Source organism: Scyliorhinus canicula, chromosome 4, assembly GCF_902713615.1.
Source record: "Scyliorhinus canicula chromosome 4, sScyCan1.1, whole genome shotgun sequence".
Classification (NCBI taxonomy): Eukaryota; Metazoa; Chordata; class Chondrichthyes; order Carcharhiniformes; family Scyliorhinidae; genus Scyliorhinus; species Scyliorhinus canicula.
Window position 1 is genome coordinate 74,284,882 of NC_052149.1, and position 20,335 is coordinate 74,305,216.

The 20,335-nt window shown below is 46.0% G+C and overlaps 1 protein-coding gene across 6 annotated transcripts in view; it reads right to left on the minus strand.

Moving 5' to 3' along the window:
* The window catches only part of dnajc6 (DnaJ (Hsp40) homolog, subfamily C, member 6), a 210,302-nt gene that overhangs the window by 24,518 nt on the left and 165,449 nt on the right, over window positions 1–20,335 (minus strand). For 5 of the 6 annotated variants that reach the window (XM_038794472.1, XM_038794471.1, XM_038794473.1 and 2 more), the window contains 3 exons: window positions 12,369–12,503; window positions 3,687–3,995; window positions 1,791–1,939 (listed from right to left, as the gene is read on the minus strand). In XM_038794472.1, the coding sequence (XP_038650400.1) occupies window positions 1,791–1,939; window positions 3,687–3,995; window positions 12,369–12,503 (593 nt within the window). The remainder of the gene's footprint in view (window positions 1–1,790; window positions 1,940–3,686; window positions 3,996–12,368; window positions 12,504–20,335) is intronic. The other variant, XM_038794468.1, reaches the window with a different exon arrangement.

Sequence of the window (20,335 nt, forward strand, 5' to 3'; positions counted from 1 at the left end):
GGTCGCCCCTCAACCTCCGTCGTTCCAGTGAGAACAAACCGAGTTTATTCAACCTTGACTTGACTTCCCTTGTCAGCCATGGGTGCCTTGTCCTCTCCTTAGCACGTCTCCTCCTGCTTGGGATGAATTTCTGTTCTGACTCCCGAATAACCCCCAAAAACACCTGCCATTGCATCTGATTGCAGCTTCTCCCTCTCAAACTGCAGGGTAAATTGTGGTCACTGTTCCCTAATCACCTCTGCCTCATTACACATCACCAAATCCAGAATTGTCTGTTCCCGAGTGGGCTCTGTCACAGGCTGCTCCAAAAAACCATCTCTTAGACATTCCACAAATACCTTTCCTTGGGATCCACTACCAACCTGATTTTCCTAGTCCACCTGCATATAGAAGTCTGCCATGATTACTGTAATATTTTTTACATGCGTTTTCTATCTCCTGATTTATTTTCTGCCCCCACATCCTGACTACTGCTAGGGGGCCTATACATAACCCCCATCAGGGTCTTTTTATCTTTGCGATTCCTCAACTCTCCCACAGAGATTATATACCTTCAGATCCTATATCGCTTCTTGCTATCGATTTAACTTAATTCTTTACTAACAATGCAACTCTGCCCTCTTTGCCCATTTGCCTGTCCTTTTGATAGGGCACATATCCTTGGATATTTAGATCCCAGCCCTGATCCCCTTGCAGCCACGTCTTGTGATGCCCACAATATCGTACCGGCCAATTTCAATGTGCGCAACGAGCTCATTCACCTTGTTCCGTATGCATTTAGGTACAACACCCTCAATCCTGCAATGACCACCTCCCTTCTCACACTTGTCACCTTTTATGCTCTGCCTGAGGGTGATGTTCTCTTACTTTGGTTCTCTATTTCCCCTTCAGGTATTACACCTTCTAAGCTCACATTCTGGTTCCCATCCCCCTGCCATACTAGTTTAAATCCTCCCAAGTGACTTTAGCAAACCTCCTCGCCAGAATATCGGTGTCCCTCCAGTTTAGATGCAAGCCATCCTTCTTGTACAGGTCCTACCTGCCCCGGAAGAGATCCCAATGGTCCAGAAATCTGAAACCCTCCCTCCTATACCACTAGTTTAGCCACGTGTTTACCTGCACTATCCTCCTATTTCTAGCCTCACTGGGTAAGAGAGTAATCCTGTGATTAAAACTCTCGAGGTCCTGCTTTTTAGCTTACTGCCCAAATCCCCGAACTCCTTCTGCAGGACCACATCACTGTTCCTGGCTCTGTCGTTGGTACCTATGTGTATTACAACCTCTGGCTGTTCACCCTCCCCCTTCAGGACATCCTGTGTTTGTTCAGAGACATCCTTGACCCTGGCACCAGCGAGGCAACATACCATCCTGCAGTCTCTTTCACGTCCACAGAAGCATCTATCTGTGCGCCTTACGAAAGAGTCCACTACAATGATCGCTCTCCAGCACTTTGCACTCCCCTGCTGAGCAACAGAGCCAGTTGTGGTGTAACTACAATTGGCAACTCAGTGTCAAAGTTTTTGTTGGTATGTATCCCATTACACTGTGCCACCAGCTTGGGCAGCTGTGATTCCGTTCTGAGTGGCCAATTACAGACTGTATTGAATGAGGCTTGGGAGCAGCCTGACTATTTGCCCGGGAAGTTGCAGACCTCCAGAGGACACAAGAGTGGCACTACAGAAGAATCATTTGTAAAATAGTTTGATCCACGAGGAAAGAGAAATGAAAGCAGTAATATAAAATGCTATGTTTGCCCAGTTTCATTGTATAGTTAAGAAAATGGCAGTCACCTTCAGTTTCTCTGGATCCATGTCTTTAGCCATCTCCTCCTTTCTCATTTCAGATATTGTCTTTGGACCTCTCTTCTCCTTCTGGGAAGCAAACCCTTGGCTTGACAGCAAGTCCTCAAAGTTACTATCTGCAACCTTTGGTCGAATTCCTAAAACAAATGCAACATCAATACAATAAATTACAAGATGCTGGGTTAGCCGAACACGGAGGTAAAATGGTCACTTTATTGACAGCATTTGGCTGCAAGTCTTGCCTGACATTTACAGGAACTGCCAATACTTTATTAACCTAAATAAAGCAATACCTTTTACTTCACCATAAACATAATTTTTAATTAATTAATTTCTAGAGAATCATAATGCGAGCAAACATCTTCCTTTAAGGATCAGACTTCAGATTAAGGCAAAATGTTGGTGGGATACATTGGACCTGATGTCAACCATGTATCTGTGGACAGAGAAAGAATAAAAATATTTTTCTTCAATCAATCTGTTCAGTTTGGCTGCTTCACTCTCCGACTAGAAGCTGGAATACGTGTTCCAGTGAACTGCATTCTTTTGCCCTATTTTTCTCATGGACAAACACCAAAGCCCGGCGAAGTTAACTTCCAGCAGCCTTAATCAGAGGTACATTGGACAGAGATAGAGAAGTTTGTTTTTCATTGGATTTAGACGTACATTAAAACTTTGGGTGAAATATAAGGTCAACCTCTCTGTTTTGTTGCATTTTCTACTGAAAACCCTAATTCTAGTAGGAATATAGTTCTATGGATATTGGTTGCTCTCTGCTAACGAGTCCCTCACCATCCCAGCAAACCTACCCCCACTTGACCATCTGATTCTTCAGGTGCAAGTATAGATGGTAAAGGCTGCAACTGCATATCCAAATACTTTCCAGGAGGGGCAGCAACCAGAAATAGATCATGTGATTGATTGATCCTTTCATCACCTGAAGAGCACAGACTCCCCATTTCAGCAGCTCCACTGGATTCAGCCAACTTGATTATTTTAAAATCGTTCCCAAACGTTTTTACCTTTTCCTGTCTTACTGTGTCACACTTCTTGGAGTCAATGCTCACAGTCAATGTTTCTCAAAACCTGCACAGGAAGGTGCACAAGAGCAATTCAGGGTAACTTTTACTCTTCCCTGTTTTTGTCCCCATGGAGGCATTTTTGCCTCAAATTAGTGGACCTGAAATCAGTTGATGGAATGAAGGGAAAGAAAACTGCTTCAAACCAGTCTGCAATGAAGACAAATAATGAAATAGATGGGAACATGCTTTGAGCAATTAATATCAGCAAGTGAAATCTTAAAGACCAGCACAATAGTGCAACATGTTTCTGTAGTAATAAATTGCACAAATTCAACACAAGTTTATGATTCTGTTATCCACAAAGCCAGGCATGATACAAAGCAGATCATAGAATCATATAATTTACAGAGCAGAAGGAGGCCATTTGGCCCATTGAGTCTGCACCAGCTCTTAGAAAGAGCACCCCACTTAAGCCCACACCTCCACCCTATTCCCATAACCCAGTAACCCCACCTAACCTTTTTGGATACTAAGGGCAATTTAGCATGGCCAATCCACCCAACCTGCACAACTTTGGATTCTGGGAGGAAACCGGAGCACCCGGAGGAAACGCATGCAAACACGGGGAAAATGTGCAGACTCCGCACAGACAATGGCCCAAGCCGGGAATTGAACCTGCGACCCTGGAGGTGTGACACAACAGTGCAAACCACTGTGCTACCGTGCCGCCCTAATTCCCGGAGGGAAGGCAAGGGAGACAAAAATGGGTAATCTTTAAGATGTGCTTGGAGGCATCTGCCAGTTCACGCCTTTGACTACACAGCTATAAAAGAAAAGGGAGTCAAAAAACATTCATACTTACCACATGCAGGACCTCGTGGGCCGCGTTCCTCTCGAGTACCCATCATGCCAGCAAAGCTCACATTATAGTTGGGTCTATTCTGTGGAGATGATTGGGGTATTGGTTGTTGGGGCTTTGCCTGTTGGGGCTTTGTTTGTGGTTGTTGCCAGGCAGGTGAGCCTTGTTGCCAAGCAAATCCTGTGTTCTGCTGCCAGGAACCACCTCCCACTGGTTGAGGGGATTGTTTCTGTGGAGAGCCCATTGGTTGAAAAGATCCTCCCGGTGTTCCAGTGGGTGTGGTGGGTTTGCTGGAAAATGCTGAACTACCTACTGATGGAGTACATTACAACATTTAAACTTTTAAACACAGTTCCCAACAAAAATTATTCCTCTTTGCATTCATCACTAATCTCCAGGAGAAACAGTGGCATGTATTTATTCATTCTTTTTACGAAGATACGTGGATGCCTGACCATCCCAAAGTACTGCTGCTTCAGAAGCATCTCAATGCATGCATGTTATGCTTTAGAAAGAAAAGAACTTCACTTCGAGGAAGTCCCAATTCACATATTCGGTCCGGAGAATAGATAACCTAAATGCTGGAACACTGGGAAATTACATGCATGATACACCCACTGCCAAATGAGGATTTAAATAATGTAACTACTATGGGGCTCTCCATGGTTCAACTCATCGGAACAAGTTGCAGACTAATGACTCCAGTGATCTGAAACTGAAAAACTTGCCTTCACTATCTTCCAGACATGCTGCATTACTGAATTATGGAAATAATGTTGTGAAAGAATACAGTAGTTCCACCCTCCTCATAACCATCATCATCTCCATTCAGCAACCATTAGATAAGCAGCCAGATGCTGAGCCACTCAGACTTGTACATGCAATTTGGGCTGCTTTGTTTTAATCTTTGTTTTGATGTGGGGTGGACAAGGTCTGGTGCGACGCATGCACCTCAAAATTCCACTAAAATTCCACCAGATGCTGTTTATCTATCAAACCACTTTTGACCACGAGATAATTCTGTACAATTATTTTACTCAGCATTGGAAATAGGATTTGTAAAATGAAGACAAAAAAAAACTTATAAAGAAGGGGTTACAAGAAAATGAGTGAACTCATCTAAAAAAAATATCGGGCGGGATTCTCCCATCGGGCGGCTAAGTGTTGACGCCGGTGTAAAACCAGGAGTGTTTTACTCTGGTGTCAACAGGCCTTCTGGCACCCAATTCTCTGGGCCAAAGGGGGCCAGCACGGTGCTGGAGTGGCCCAGGTCACTCCAGCTGCTGACCCCGGCATCAGCTGGGCGCCGCGGGGTCCGCGTCTGCGCAGTGGCACCGGCGCCAATGCGTGCATGCGCAGTTGCTTTCTTCTCTGCGCCGGCCCCCACACCAAATGGCGTAGGGCTACAGGAGCCGGCACAGTAGAAAGGGCGCCCCCAGCCCGAGAGGCTGGCCCGCCGATCGTTGGGCCCCAATCACGGGCCAGGCGGGGGGTCGGAGAATCCCGCCCAACATCTTTATTCTCCTAATGTCCTTAACAATATTTTTAGCAGAGATCTATCAGAGACCCATGTGAGAATTCCCAATCTTGAACTTCCGTAGGTCCCAGAACCATCACAATTATTTGGAGATTCAAACTAACAGCTCCCATCATACAACATTGACTTCCACAAATAGATGGGCTGGATTCTCCACCGGTAGCCCGGGGGTTTCCCGACAGCGTGGGGTTGCCCCACAATGGGAAACCTCATTGATCTGCTGGCTTAGCGGAGCATCCCACCGGTGGGGTGAAGCAGAAATGTGGCGTGGTGGGGCGGAGAATCCAGCACATGGAATGTTTGCTAGGGCTGTTGGGGAGGGTTTGAACTAATGTGGCAGGGAGGTGGGAACTGATGCAGGACGTCGGAAGGAAGTAAAGTGGGGACAGAAACAAAAGGCAGTGAGGGAAAAAGTGAAAGACAGAGAAGACAAAGTCAAAAATCAAAAAGGACCACAGTACAGAGACTGGAGAACTCAGTGAATGGGTCCAGTAAGGCCAAGAGAAATAAAACACAGGGAGAGTGTACAAAACATGACTGGACAGGTGGTTTGAGAAAGCAGGGCAGAGAGCAGGGGAAGTCAAGATTAAACTGCATTTATTTGAATGCAAGAGGCCTGACGGGCAAGGCAGATGAACTCAGGGCATGGACGAGTACAAGGTATTGGGATATTATAGCTATTACTGAAACATGGCTAAGGGAGGGCCATGACTGGCAGCTCAATGTTCCGGAATACAGATGCTATAGGAAAGATAAAACAGGAGGCAAGAGAGGAGGGGGAGTTGCGTTTTTGATTAGGGAGAATATCACGGCAGTGTTGAGAGGGGATATATCCAAGAGTCCACCCACTGAGTCTATATGGGTCGAACTGAAAAATAAGGGGGGCGATTCTCCGCGGCGCGGACCAAGTGCCTATGCCGTCGTGAACACCGTCGCGTTTCACGACGGCGCAAACAGGGCTGGGCACGACTAATTCTGGCCCCCCACAGGGGGCCAGCACGGCGCTGGAGTGGTTCATGCATTTGGGGCAGCTCATTCCTGCGCATGCGCAGTTGGGCCGCGCCATCCTGCGCATGCGTGGGGAACTTCTTACGCGCGCCGGCCCCTCACCAACATGGCGCCGGTGATCTGGGGCCACCCGAGGAAGGAGGTAGGCTCGGGGTGGGGAGGGGTTGGGGGGGGGGGGAAAGAGGCCAGTCCGCCAATCAGTGGGCCCTGATCGCGGGCCAGACCCCATCGGAGACCTCCCCGGTGAAGGAGCCTCCACCCCACAGACTGCACCGCCAGCGTTCCCACAGAGTTCCTGCCGGCAGCGATCAGGGGTGGACAGCGCCGGCGGGAAACCGTCATGTTGTAGCGGCCGCTGGAGAATCGCCGCTCGCGCCGATTCTCTGAGCGGCCCGGCGCGAATCACAGGGTTCCGGGGGGGGGGGGGGGGTGGGGGGGGGGGGGGGGGATTATGTGCGGGTGTCGGGGGGGGGGCGTGGCATGATTCACGCGGTGCCCCGGCAATTCTCCCACCCGGTGTGGGGGGGAGGGAGAAAGAGAATCCCGCCCACGAAGTGAGAGATCACTTTGATAATATTGTACTGCAGGCCTCCAAATAGTCAGCGGAAATGGGGGAGCAAATATGTAAAGAGATTACAGATAGTTGCGAGAAAAATAGGGTGTTAACAGTTGGGGACTTGAACTTTCCCACCATTGACTGGGATAGCCACAGCATCAGAGGCTTGGATGGAGAGACATTTGTTGAGTGTATTCAAGAGGAATTTCTCATTTAGTATGTGGATGGTCCGACTAGAGGGGGTGGGGGGGGGGGGGGGCGGCAAACTTGACCTCCTCTTGGGAAATATGGGAGGGAAGGTGACAGAAGTGTTAGTAAGGGATCACTTTGGGACCAGAAACCATAATTTTAAGATAGCTATAGAGGATGATAGGTCTGGCTCAAAAGGTAGGATTCTAAATTGGGCAAGGCCAATTTTGACTGTATTAGACAAGAACTTTCAAAAGGTGATTGGGGAGTCTGTTGGCCGGTAGGGACGGCTGCTATGTGTGTGTGTGGGGGAAGGGGGGGGTGCTTTCAAAGGTGTGTTAACCAAGGTTCAGGGTAAGCACATTCCTTTCAGAGTGAAGAGCAAGGCTGTAGATGTAGGGAATCCTGGATGACTCAGTATATTGAGGCCATGGAAAGAAGGAGGCATGTGACATGCATAGGCAGCTGGGATCAAGTGGATCCCTTGGAGAGTATAGAGGTTGTCGGATAGGGTTGAGAGAGAAATCAGGAGGGCAAAAAGGGGACATGAGATTGCTTTGGCAGAAAAGGCAAAGGAGAATCTAAAGAGCTTCTCCAGATACATAAAGGGCAAAAGAGTAACTAGGGAAAGAGTAGGGCCTCTTAAGGATCTACAAGGCCATCTATGTGCAGATCCACAAGAGATGCGGGAGATCCTAAATGAATATTTCTCTGCAGTATTTACTGTTGAGAAAGGCATGGATGTTAGAGAACTTGGGGAAATAAATACAGAGGTGGTGCTGGAAGTCTTAAAGTGCATCAAAGTAGATACTGGTGGAATGTATCCCAGGACATTGTGGGAGGCTCAAGAGTAAATTGCAGGTCCCCCAGCAGAGATATTTGAATCATCGACAGCCACAGATGAGATGCCTGAAGATTGGAGGGGAGCAAATATTGTGCCTTTGTTTAAGAAGGGCCACTGGGAAAAGCCTGGGAACTAACGACCAGTGAGCCTAACGTCCATGGGGGTAAGTTGTCCGAAGGTATTCTGAGAGACAGGATCTACAGGCATTTAGAGAGGCAAGGACTGATTAGGGCAGTCAGCAGGGCTTTACGAGTAGGAAATCATGTCTCACGAATTTGTTGAGCTTTTTGAAGAAGGTAGATGAGGGCAGTGCAGTCATCGTTGCCTACATGGACTTTCGTAAGGCCTTTGACAAGGTACGGCATGGTAGGTTGTTCCATAAGGTTAAATCTCATGGGATCCTGGGTGAGGTAGCCAATTGGATACAAAACTGGCTTGATGACAGAAAACAAAGGGTGGTTGTAGAGGGTTGTTTTTCAAACTGGAGGCCTGTGACCAGCAGTGTGCCTCAGGGATCGATGTTGGATCCACTGTTATTTATATTAATGATTTGGATGAGAATATAGGCGGCATGGTTAGTACGTTTGCAGGTGACACCAAGATTGGTTGAATAGTGGTCAGTGAAGAAGGCCATCGAGGATGCAATGGGATCTTGATTAATTGGGCCAGTGGGCCAATGAGTGGCAGATAGAGTTTAATTTAGATAAATGTGAGATGTCGCATTTTCGTAGATAGAATCGGGGCAGGACCTACTCTATTAATGGTAGGTTGTTGGGGAGAGTTAGGGAACAAAGAGCTCAGGTTCATAGCTCCTTTAAAGTGGAGTCACAAGTGGACAGGGTGGTGAAGAAGGCATTCGGCATGCTTGGTTTCATTGGTCAGAACATTGAATACTGGAGTTGGGATATTTTGGTGAAGTTGTACAAGATATTAGCAAGGCTACAACTGTACTGTGTTCAGTTCTGGTTACCTGATTATAGAAAGGATATTACTAAACTAGAAAGAGTGTGGAAAAGATTTACTAGGATGCTCCCGCAACTTGATGGTTTGAGTTACAAGGAGAGGTTGGATAGGCTGGGATTTTTTTCACTGGAGCGTAGGAGGCTTTGGGGTGATGTTATAGAGGTCTATAAAATAACGAGGGGCATAGACAAGGCAGATAGTCAACATCTTTTCCCAAAAATAGGGGAGTCTAAAACTAGAGGGCATTGGTTTACAGTGAGAGTGGAGATACAAAAGGGTCCAGAGGGGCATTTTTGTCACACATAGGGTGGTGAGTGTCTGGAACGAGCTGCCAGAGGCAGTAGTAGAGGTGGGTACATAGACAGTTATATGGGTAACATGGTGCTATGGGGCCAAATGCAGGCAATTGGGACTAACTTAGTGGTAAAAACTGGGCAGCATGAACAAGTTGGGCCGAAGGGTCTGTTTCCATGCTGTAAACCTCTATGACTTTATGTTGAGAATAGCTATTTATACAGCACAATGAACTTGTTCATAAGATTTGCTCCCTCTAATTAAAACTTATTCACAACAAAAAAACATCTGTGGAACCTTTTTTTATGCCGAAACATTAAAATAAGAATAAGCATGTAGAATTGTGCTTTTATTCAAGTTGAGGAAAGGTATAAAAGAAATACCTTGGATTTAAATATTTTAATTTATTTTGGAAATAACACATTTTGCTGCAGATGTTTTTGTTTGTATATTTTTGATGTATTCACTGGATGTGGACATCGCTGACTAAGCATTTATTGGCCATCCCTAAATGCCCTTGTGAAGGTAATGGTGGGCTGCTTCTTGAACGACTGCAGTCCCCGAGGTGTAGGTACACCCACTGAGTTGTGAGAAAGGGAGTTGCAGGATTTTGATCCAGCGACAGTGAAGGTCAACTATTTCCAAGTCAGGATGATGAGTTGCTTGGAAGGGAACATCATGTTGGTGGTGTTTCCATGTGTCTGCTGCTCTTATCCTTCCAGATGGTATGGTGGCAAGGTGCTGTCTGAGGAGCCTTGTGAGTTCCTGCAGTGCATCTTATAGATGTCCACACTATTGTCACTGTGCAGTGGTAGTGGGGAGAGAGAAGGTTTCTGGTCAGGGTGCCAATCAAGCAGGCTGCTTTGTCCTGGATGGTTCCAAGCCTCTGATTGTTGTTGGAGTTGCACTCATCCAAGCAAGTGGATGAGATTTTTAAACTGCAAATTTGTTTAATATTTTAACCATAAAATAGGTTTAGTCCTTTACTATAAAACCCATTCTGTAAATGGATGGATAGTAAAAAATATGCCTTCTCCATTCTTCATATAGATATTTATTAACATCAATTTGCTAAGTGGGGAAAGCAAACATATTTATCATCTACCTGCAGTGGGCAAGGACAACACAACTCAAACAGATTCCAAATTCCTAACAACTCCAAAATGCTACTTTTTTAAAAAAAATTTAGAGTGCCGAATTATTTTTTTTCCCCAATTAAGGGTCAATTTATCATGGCAAATCCACCTAACCTGCACATCTTTGAGTTGTGGGGGTGAAACCCATGCAGACATAGGGAGAATGTGCCAAAATGCTACTTTTACTGTTTCTAGGAACACCTCTTATAAATGCCTTTCCAAATTCAACCACTGGCTGAACATTTATGTATATAAAAGAAAGCTTCCTTTTGGTATGCATTGTCTCATTGCTCACCTTAGGTATCTTGCTTGTGTATATGCCAATTTCTTATAACTGATTAGGTTATTAGTTCAATATAGCAACAACTCCTCACTAGGGAGACAAAGAACCAATACATCAGAAGGAAAGGATAAATATCATCTTATTCTGGGCATTTATCGGTTCAACCCTTTCAACACATCTCTAGTTCCCATCTCATTTGTATTGAAGTCATGAATTTTGCCTTAGTTTTCTTATTAGAACTGTGACCACTGAGACTTCACTGAACAGAATCAGTTTTGTGTAATGTTGTGTTATTGAGGATGGCTTCAACCCACTGATCTCCATGCATCCCTCTAATGAGCCTCAAAGCCTCACAATACACGGTATCATAATTTAATCTTTATAGCAGTTTCTTAAGAGCCTTTCAAGGACTGCTTAAGAAACACTTTCTTCCAGCAGTTCTTAGTGGATGAGTGAATACCGGTGCATTGCTTCAGCTCAAATTTGGCCTTGGCTGCGGGAACAAAACCAATTTCAATAGGTTGCATCATCTGCTGATCAGACCATCCTATCGGCAATTGTGCACCTGGGTTTCAAATGAGCAATATTTTTCTGATGGATGATGATTCGCTTAGCACAATCATAATGCCTGCCAAGTCTTTGAATCTGGCTGCTACATGGCTACCATCTAACGTACAGTAACTAAGGACTGAACTCAATGGGATCAGGTTAACAGACAGTTATCTCAAGTTTCCCCACTGGCATTGAACGTTATTGGTAAACAAAAGACATGGTTATTCACAACGACATGATGATTGCTGTGCTGGTCTCACCCAAACACCAATGGCAAGTGAACCTCGAGACTGTTCCTGAAGGAATTCTTATCCTTCGAAGCTCAAGGCCAGGTGCATTCCAGTGCTCCGCGAAAAGTCAGGAAATCATTTTGATATACCAACCATCCGAGGGTCCTTCAGTGTTCTGCATTATGCTGATAAATATTTACTTATCTTTGGGTAGATCGTGAAGTGAGCATGCTCCAATAACTATTACAGATTTTCATCATTGATTTGGCATACTTGGAACCTTCACCAGAGAATCTACGCTTTTTAAAGATTGCGTCTTATTTGAAAACAGGAAGATTATATTAAAAAGTACACTATACTGCCCTTCTATTTTGGCTGTGACTGCAGCCATCTAAGCTCCACAATCAGAAATTCTCTCCTCAAGTCTCTACATCCCACTGTCCTCTTTCTATTTATTTATAAATGGTTTTTCTTATTGGGTTTTTGAACAAAGTATATTTACCGTTATGTACACAGATGTATATATTATAGAAGAGAAGAGCACGTACAAACATACCAAAAAACAAACAAAAATAAAATAAAATAACTGGTAGGATATTATGCACCAGTTGAACAGCAGCAACTCTGTACAATTGGTAATATTATTTTTAACACTTAAGTAGGCACTGTTTGTGGTGGGGGGGGGGGAAAGAGAGAGAGAGAGAGAGAGAGAGAGAGAGAGAGAGAGGAGAGAGAGAGAGAGAGAGAGAGAGAGAGAGAGAGAGAGAGAGAGAGAGGAGGAGGAGGAGGAGGAGGAGGAGGAGAACTGGGGTGGTAGATATACATTTGGGTGCCGGAGAAACAATTACAGGGGGCAATACGCAAATGGGTCTGGTGCTGCTGTTGTCACTTGCTTCTCTCGGTACTGTCCTTTTTCTAACCCTCCTTAGAATTTCTCCTTCAGCTCAGCTTTTTTTCCCCAGATGCTTCTTTTGAGGGCCAGGGAACATTTATCAATATTAAGGGCCTAAGTTGTCATTGCTTTTTCTATTATTACAACGCCTTCTTTATCATTTCCACAAAGAAATTAAGTTAGTATATTTACAGAACAAACCTGCTAAATTGGCACCAAGCGCACCCAAGTCAGCAAACGGATCCAGCGTCTGTGGCTTGCGCTGATGAGTAGGAGTGCAATGTAATGAGCTGGTAGGACTGGTATTTGCCGATCTGCTGACACCCCTGACCCCACCTAGGAGGAAAAAGAAACAGGAAAATGATCTCACTTGTAGATCTAATTATTAAATCAGTGACATACCATCTCTCCCATACCACACTAGCTCACCCAATGCAATACATCAATTTCTGTCTGAGACAGCAAGACTATCTTTCCCAGGTTTGTGTCAATGTCCTTAAGACCATAAGACATAAGAGCAGAATTAGGCCACTCGGCCCATCGAGTCTGCTCCACCATTCAATCATGGCTGATATTTTTCTCATAACCATTCTCCTGCCTTCTCCCCATAGCCCCTGAACTCCTGATCCCCTTATTTATCAAGAACATATCTTTCTCTGTTTTAAAGACACTCGGTGATTTGGCCTCCACAGCCTTCTGCAGCAAAGAGTTCCACAGGTTCACCAGCCTCTGGCTGAAGACATTTATCCTTATCTTTGTTTTAGTCTGAGATTATGTCCTCTGCTTCTAACTTTTCCTACAAATGGAAACATCTTCTCCAAGTCCACTCTATCTAGGCATTGCAGTAACCTGCAAGTTTCAATAAGATCCCTCGTCATTCTTCTAAACTCCAACAATTACAGACCCAGAGTGCTCAACCCTTCCTCATATGATAAACTCTTCATTTCAGGAAGCATTCTTGTGAACCTCCTCTGGACCCTTTCCAAGGCCAGCATATCCTTCCTTAGGTATGGGGCCCAAAACTTCTCACAATACTCCAAATGGTCCATGTAAATCTAACCTCAGAAGTACATCCCTGGTCTTGTATTCTAGCCCTCTCAATATGAATGCTAACATTGCATTTGCCTTCCTAACTGCCGACTGAACCTGCACATTAACCTTAAGAGAATCATGAACAAGGACTCCCAAGTCCCTTTGTACTTCTGATTTCCTAAGCATTTCCCCATTTAGAAAATAGTCTATGCCTCCATTCCTCCTTCCAAAGTGCATAACCTCACACTTTTCCACACTATATTCCATCTGCCACTTCTTTGCCCACTCTCCTAGCCTGTCCAAGTACTTCTGCAGCACACCTGCTTCCTCAATACTACCTGTCCCTCTACAGATCTTTGTATCATCTGCAAACTTAGCAACAGTGCCTTCAGTTCCTTCTTCCAGATCATTAATGTATATTGTGAAAAGTTGTGGTTCCAGCACCAACCCCTGAGGCACACCACTAGTCACCGGCTGCCATCCTGAAAAAGACCCCTTTATCCCCACTCTCTGCCTTCTGCCAGTCAGCCAATCCTCTATCCATGCTAGGATCTTACCCTTAACACCACGGCTCTTAACTTATTTAATAGTCTCCCATGCGGCATCCTGTCAAAGGCCTTCTGGAAATGTAAATAAATCACATCCACTGGTTCCTTTGTCTAATTTCCTTGTTACTTCCTCAAAGAACTCTAACAGATTTGTCAGACATGACCTCCCGGTCAAGTGAGGAAATAGAAAATATACTTCACCAACCGCTGTCATCATAGATCATTAAAGCCTCTTTCCTCAAATGTTCCAAAATTTCCAACATGGGGAATTCGGAACACTTTCACCACACAGTATCCATCAGCATGCAAACTCACTGCAAATAGCAATTACATTGAAGATGTTGGTCAATTTCTTTCGCTCAAATGAACAGACTGCAATATTTCTACTTTTTAAGCACCTAATATTAACAGAAGCTCTCATCGGATAGGTGGGGTTAGATAGAGATAAAAGCTCTCCCTACTTTGCACAATCTGTCCCAAACTGCACCTTGTAAAAAGCACTCACTAATCAACCAATCGCTTTCTCAGAGCAACCAATTTTTCAGCGGTTTGTCAATATATTATGTATTCAATTATGGCCATTTCTCTGCTGTTGACAGCTGCCTAAATTGATCCATGTTCAGACACCCAAAGTCATCGGACGTTAATTTCTTGCAGGGAAAGAGGACTTTCAGGTTGCCATGCAGATATATCCTCGAATTGGAAAGAAGCCAGTGGAAATGTAACCAATTTTTCCATACACTTTCAACCCCCATCCCACAAAAAATAAATGCATTTTGGAACCTGGAAGTAAAAATCTGATATTAACAATTAACCATAAAAGATTATTATAAAAATGAAACAAGGGAATCTTACTGTCCTTGCTCAGATTAATTAGTGTCTGATTCCAATCCCACACCAGCATAGTTGACTTGTACTTGCCCATACCTGCCACTCAATTGTATTAAACTGCTAAGTACCTTGATCACACAAACTGTAGCAATTCAAGGCGCAAGCCCACACCATATTTTCGGGGTAACTTGGAATGGGCAGTGCCACCTTTATCAGCAAATCCAGATAATTAATTTTAATAATTACCACCACCCCCCTCGTGCTCTTCAACCTTGGTGATATCCTGTGTCTCCTCACTTCAATTTTTCAATGTTTTAAAAAAAAATAATTCAAGTTCAACCGGCAATGACAGTGTCAAAGAAAAATGAAAACCAGTAGACATCGGCTTTGATGCCTCTGGGAATGGCATGTGGGGGATGGATGAAAGAGGAAATGGAAAAAGAAAATGCTTCCATTCAGATTCCTTGCGGCCACACTAAAATTTTCATCTCACAAAGTGACCATGCGACACAGCAAAAGTGATGGCCCTTTACAACAGAAAAATAATTGAAAATAATGTCAAGTGAATCCAATTTGTTCTCATGTGTTTTGCAAAGTTCACCTGGGTTTTATAATTTGAGCTGACTGCTGAGAGCAGGTGAGTCAAATACATTTGTGAACACAAATATAATTATTTTTCTTATTTTTACCTGAGGGAGTTGTTTTGTTTGCCCAGGTTGTTGAACCTCCAGGTAGATATGAGGATCTCAAGCCCCAACCTCCCATTAGATCTGACTGAATAGACACAGTTGGAGTACAGGGGAAACTCTACCCAAGTAAAGTAACGTTAATATTTTACAGTATATCATAAAGTTTTCACAGAAGGTTTTATAAGAATTCCAAAGTACTAATGCAACATGGGAGTCACTTGAAATTCTGTAAAAAGGGTATCAAGATATATGCACTGCTGGGATCAGCCCTGTAAAAGCACAAGTTATTTTATCAGCCATTTAGTAACACATACAAACATACAAAATAGGAGATGTAGGCCATTCGGCCCCTTGAGTCAGCTCGGCCATGCAATAAGATCATGGTTGATCTGTTTATGCTGAATTCCACATTCCCCATCTACTCCTGGTAACCTTTGATTCCCTTGTCTAAGAATCTATCTTCTTCCGCCTTAAAATATCCAATGACCCCCCCCCCCCCTTCCACAGCCTTCCAAAGTCACTTGGAGAAAAAAATCCTTTTCATCTCTCGGTCCTATTAGGGTGACCTCTAATTTTAAAACAATGGAACTGAAAAGGTCAGGGAAGCGTAAAGCATATCTTCCTCATTCATTTTTATTTTTTCACTGAAAATGGAAAATCAAGGAAGTCATGCCTTCAAATGTGTTTGGGCATTGTTAAAAGTGATCCTGGGAATCTAATGCCTTATAGAGAAGATACACTTAAAAACCTATTAGCCACTTGGAAAAAAAACACGAGAGGAAATGTAAAATTAAACAGCAATTGCTGGAAAATGCACAGCATGTTGATCACTGCCTGAAAGAGAAAAGCAAATTAATAATTCTAGTGGGGCCTAGGGCAGCACGGTAGCACAAGTGGATAGCACTGTGGTTTCACAGCGCCAGGGTCCCAGAGCACAAGTGGATAGCACTGTGGCTTCACAGCGCCAAGGTCCCAGGTTCGATTCCCCGCTGGGTCACTGTCTGTGCGGAGTCTGCACGTTCTCCCAGTGTCTGCGTGGGTTTCCTCCGGGTGCTCCGGTTTCCTCCCACAGTCGAAAGACATGCAGGTTAGGTGGATTGGCCATGATAAACTGCTCTTAGTGACCAAAAAGGTTAGAGCATATGTTCTATGTTCTAAATAGGATGAATGTTTCCCCAGCCAGTCTCAACTTGTTATGCTCTTGTTATCACAGTTACCAGATTCAACATTTTTCCTCTTCAGAAGCTCATTGTCTTATCAGGTACCACACAAATCAAATGTGAAGCAACAGTGCTCCAAGGTGCCTCAATCCATGCCTCAGAAGCACCTCTATTCTAGCAAGGCCACATTTACATTTTCCAACTTATCAAGTGAGTGAGTTGGGAATCTCTTTTTTTAAAAAAGAGGCAATAAAAAGAAAACAGTAACAGAAAATTCTAAGAACAAACCCCCCCCCCCCCCCCCCCCCCGTATACAAAAGAGAAAAAATAAATAAACGCCCGTCGTTGGCAAAGATTCAACCCAAAACAAAAACAAAGAGACAACAACAACCCCCCCCCCCCCCCCCCCACCACCACACCCCGGATTGCTGCTGCTGCTGACCTTTTAATTTTACCGTTCTGCCAGGAGATCTAGGAATGGTTGCCATCTCCTGAAAAACCCCTGCACTGACCCCCTTAGGGCAAATTTCACCCTCTCCAATTTAATAAACCCCGCCATATCGTTGACCCAGGCCTCCACGCTTGGGGGCCTCGCATCCTTCCACTGAAGAAGAATCCTCCGCCGGGCTACCAGGGACGCAAAGGCCAGAATGCAGGCCTCTTTTGTCTCCTGCACTCCCGGCTCCACTGCAACCCCAAATATCGCGAGTCCCCAGCCTGGATTGACCCTGGATCCTACCACCCTCGATACCGTCCTTGCTACACCCTTCCAAAATTCCCCCAGCGCTGGGCATGCCCAGAACATGTGGACATAGTTTGCTGGGCCCCCAGAGCACCTAATACACCTGTCCTTGCTCCTAAAAAACCAGCTCATCCTTGTCCCGGTCATATGAGCCCTATGCAGCACCTTAAACTGTATGAGGCTAAGCCTCGCACAAGAAGATGAGTTCACCCTTTTCGGGGCATCCACCCACATCCCCTCCTCAATCTCCTCACCCAGCTCCTCTTCCCATTTACCTTTCAGCTCCTCTACCGAGGCCTCGTCTACCTCCTGCATCACCTGGTACGCTTCCGAGATCCTCCCCTCTCCAACCCACACTCCTGAGAGCACCCTGTCCTGAACCCCACGCGGCGGCAGCAGGGGGAACCTCGCCACCTGCTGCCTGACAAACGCCCTTACTTGCATGTACCTAAAGGTGTTCCCGGGGGGAGCCCAAACTTCCCTTCCAGCTCACCCAGGCTCGCAAACTTCCCGTCTATGAACAGGTCCCCCAGCCTCCTGACACCTGCCCTGTGCCAACTCAGGAACTCGCCATCAATTCTCCCCGGAACAAACCGGTGGTTCCCCCGTATTGGGGACCCCATCGAGGCCCCCACCTCCTCCCTGTGCCGCCTCCATTGCCCCTAAATCTTGAGGGTAGCTGCCACCACCGGGCTCATGGTATACCTCGTTGGAGGGAGCGGCAGCGGCGCCGTTATCAGCGCTTCCAGGCTCGTGCCCACACAGAATGCCATCTCCATCCTCTTCCATGCTGCCCCCTCCCCGTCCATTACCCACTTACGCACCATCGCTGCGTTGGCAGCCCAATAATACCCACAGAGGTTGGGCAATGCCAGACCCCCCCCCCATCCCTGCCCCACTCCAAGAACACCCATCTCACCCTTGGAGTCCCGTGTGCCCACACAAACCCCGTAATGCTCCTGCTAACCCGCCTAAAAAAGGCCTTTGGGATAAGGATGGGGAGGCACTGGAACAGGAACAGAAACCTCGGGAGCACCGTCATCTTGACTGACTGCACCCTACCCGCCAGAGACAGCGGCAGCATGTCCCACCTCTTAAACTCCTCCTCCATTTGCACCACCAGCCTTGTGAGGTTAAGCTTATGCAAGGCCCCCCAGCTCCTGGCCACCTGGACCCCCAAGTACCTGAAGCTCCTCTCTGCCCTTTTCAGTGGGAGCCCCCAATCCCCCCCTCCTGGTCCCCCGGGTGTACCACAAATAGCTCGCTTTTCCTAAAGTTAAGCTTATACCCTGAGAAATCCCGAAATTCCCGGAGAATCCCCATCACCACTGGCATTCCCTCCACCGGGTCCGCCACATACAACAAAAGGTCGTCCGCGTAGAGCGACACTCGGTGCTCCTCCCCACCCCGGACCAGCCCCCTCCAATCCCCCGACTCCCTCAACGCCATAGCCAGGGGTTCAATTGCCAGCTCAAAAAGTAGGGGGGACAGGGGACACCTCTGCCTCGTCCCTCGATATAATCGAAAATACTCCGACCTCCTCTTATTCGTGGCCACACTCGCCATCGGGGCCTCATACAACAGCCTCACCCAACTGACAAACCCCTCCCCAAACCCGAACCTTTCCAGCACCTCCCACAAGTACCCCCACTCGACCCTATCAAAGGCCTTCCCCGCATCTAGCGCCACCACTATCTCCGCCTCCCCTTCTACCGCCGACATCATTATAACGTTCAAGAGCCTCCGTATATTAGTGTTCAGTGAGTTGGTAATCTCAGTCGCAATATCAATTAGGACAGATTATGTTGTGTGTACTTGCACCCATTCAAAATGGCCCAAATTGATTTGACATGGGCCAGAGAACAAACATTCATCCCACCTGTCAGACTAAGTTTGAACACATACTACAAAGTGAAATAATTTCAATCCATTGTTCAGCCAGGAGCCTCACTCTCTATGGCCAGAATCTGATGGTCTGTTTGGGAGCTTGGAGATGGACTAGTGATGTCCTGGAAATAGACTGCCTTCCTGCTTGCACCAGAATCAAGTTCTGGCCAGGATGGCCCATGGATGACCTTTCTAGCCCGTCGCCAATTGAGCAGCGATTGATGACCACTGGCCTCATCCGCCTGGTACTGGTAAGAACCCAGCAGCAGGTGGGCCTTGTATAATTGTATAGACAGCCACTTCCATGGAAGTGTTTGTCGATCAAAGGCACTCGGTGGCTGATTGGGGGCAGGTCGTCATGGGCACTAAAAGCCACCTCTCTGCCTTTGTTGCCATCCCCCTGAACACCTCTCCCTGTAACCCCCACCCACATTACTTACCCGTGTCGCTCCACAATCCTGGGATTCCAGTGCCTGTAATTCTGGCAGAAACCACAGCCTCTCCAGTGGCACTGCTGAGCACAAGAGGTAAGTGAGGCTTTTGCCTCCAGGGTTTTGATTCCAGTGGAAGGCCGACTTCTGGCGTTGCCACAGCCTGATTAGCGCGTGGTTCAATTGGTCTTCCCGAAAATAAGCAATAAAGGTCTCTCACCGGCTCTCCAGTCAGTATGCGAGATCCCCAATGCCTCAATAAGATTCTGTCCTATCTCCGCAATTGATGCTTAATGGAAAAATTAGACCAAAATACAATTGCAGAGTGTTCTCAAAGGAGTATCCAGTTAGAATATAGAACATAGAACATAGAACGATACAGCGCAGTACAGGCCCTTCGGCCCTCGATGTTGCACCAACATGGAAAAATCTAAAGGCCATCTAACCTACACTATGCCCTTATCATCCATATGCTTATCCAATAAATTTTTTAATGCCCTCAATGTTGGCGTGTTCACTACTGTTGCAGGTAGGGCATTCCACGGCCTCACCACTCTTTGCGTAAAAAACCCACCTCTGACCTCTGTCCTATATCTATTACCCCTCAATTTAAGGCTATGTCCCCTCGTGCTAGCCACCTCCATCCGCGAGAGAAGGCTCTCGCTGTCCACCCTATCTAACCCTCTGATCATTTTGTATGCCTCTATTAAGTCACCTCTTAACCTTCTTCTCTCTAACGAAAACAACCTCAAGTCCATCAGCCTTTCCTCATAAGATTTTCCCTCCATACCAGGCAACATCCTGGTAAATCTCCTCTGCACCCGTTCCAAAGCTTCCACGTCCTCCTA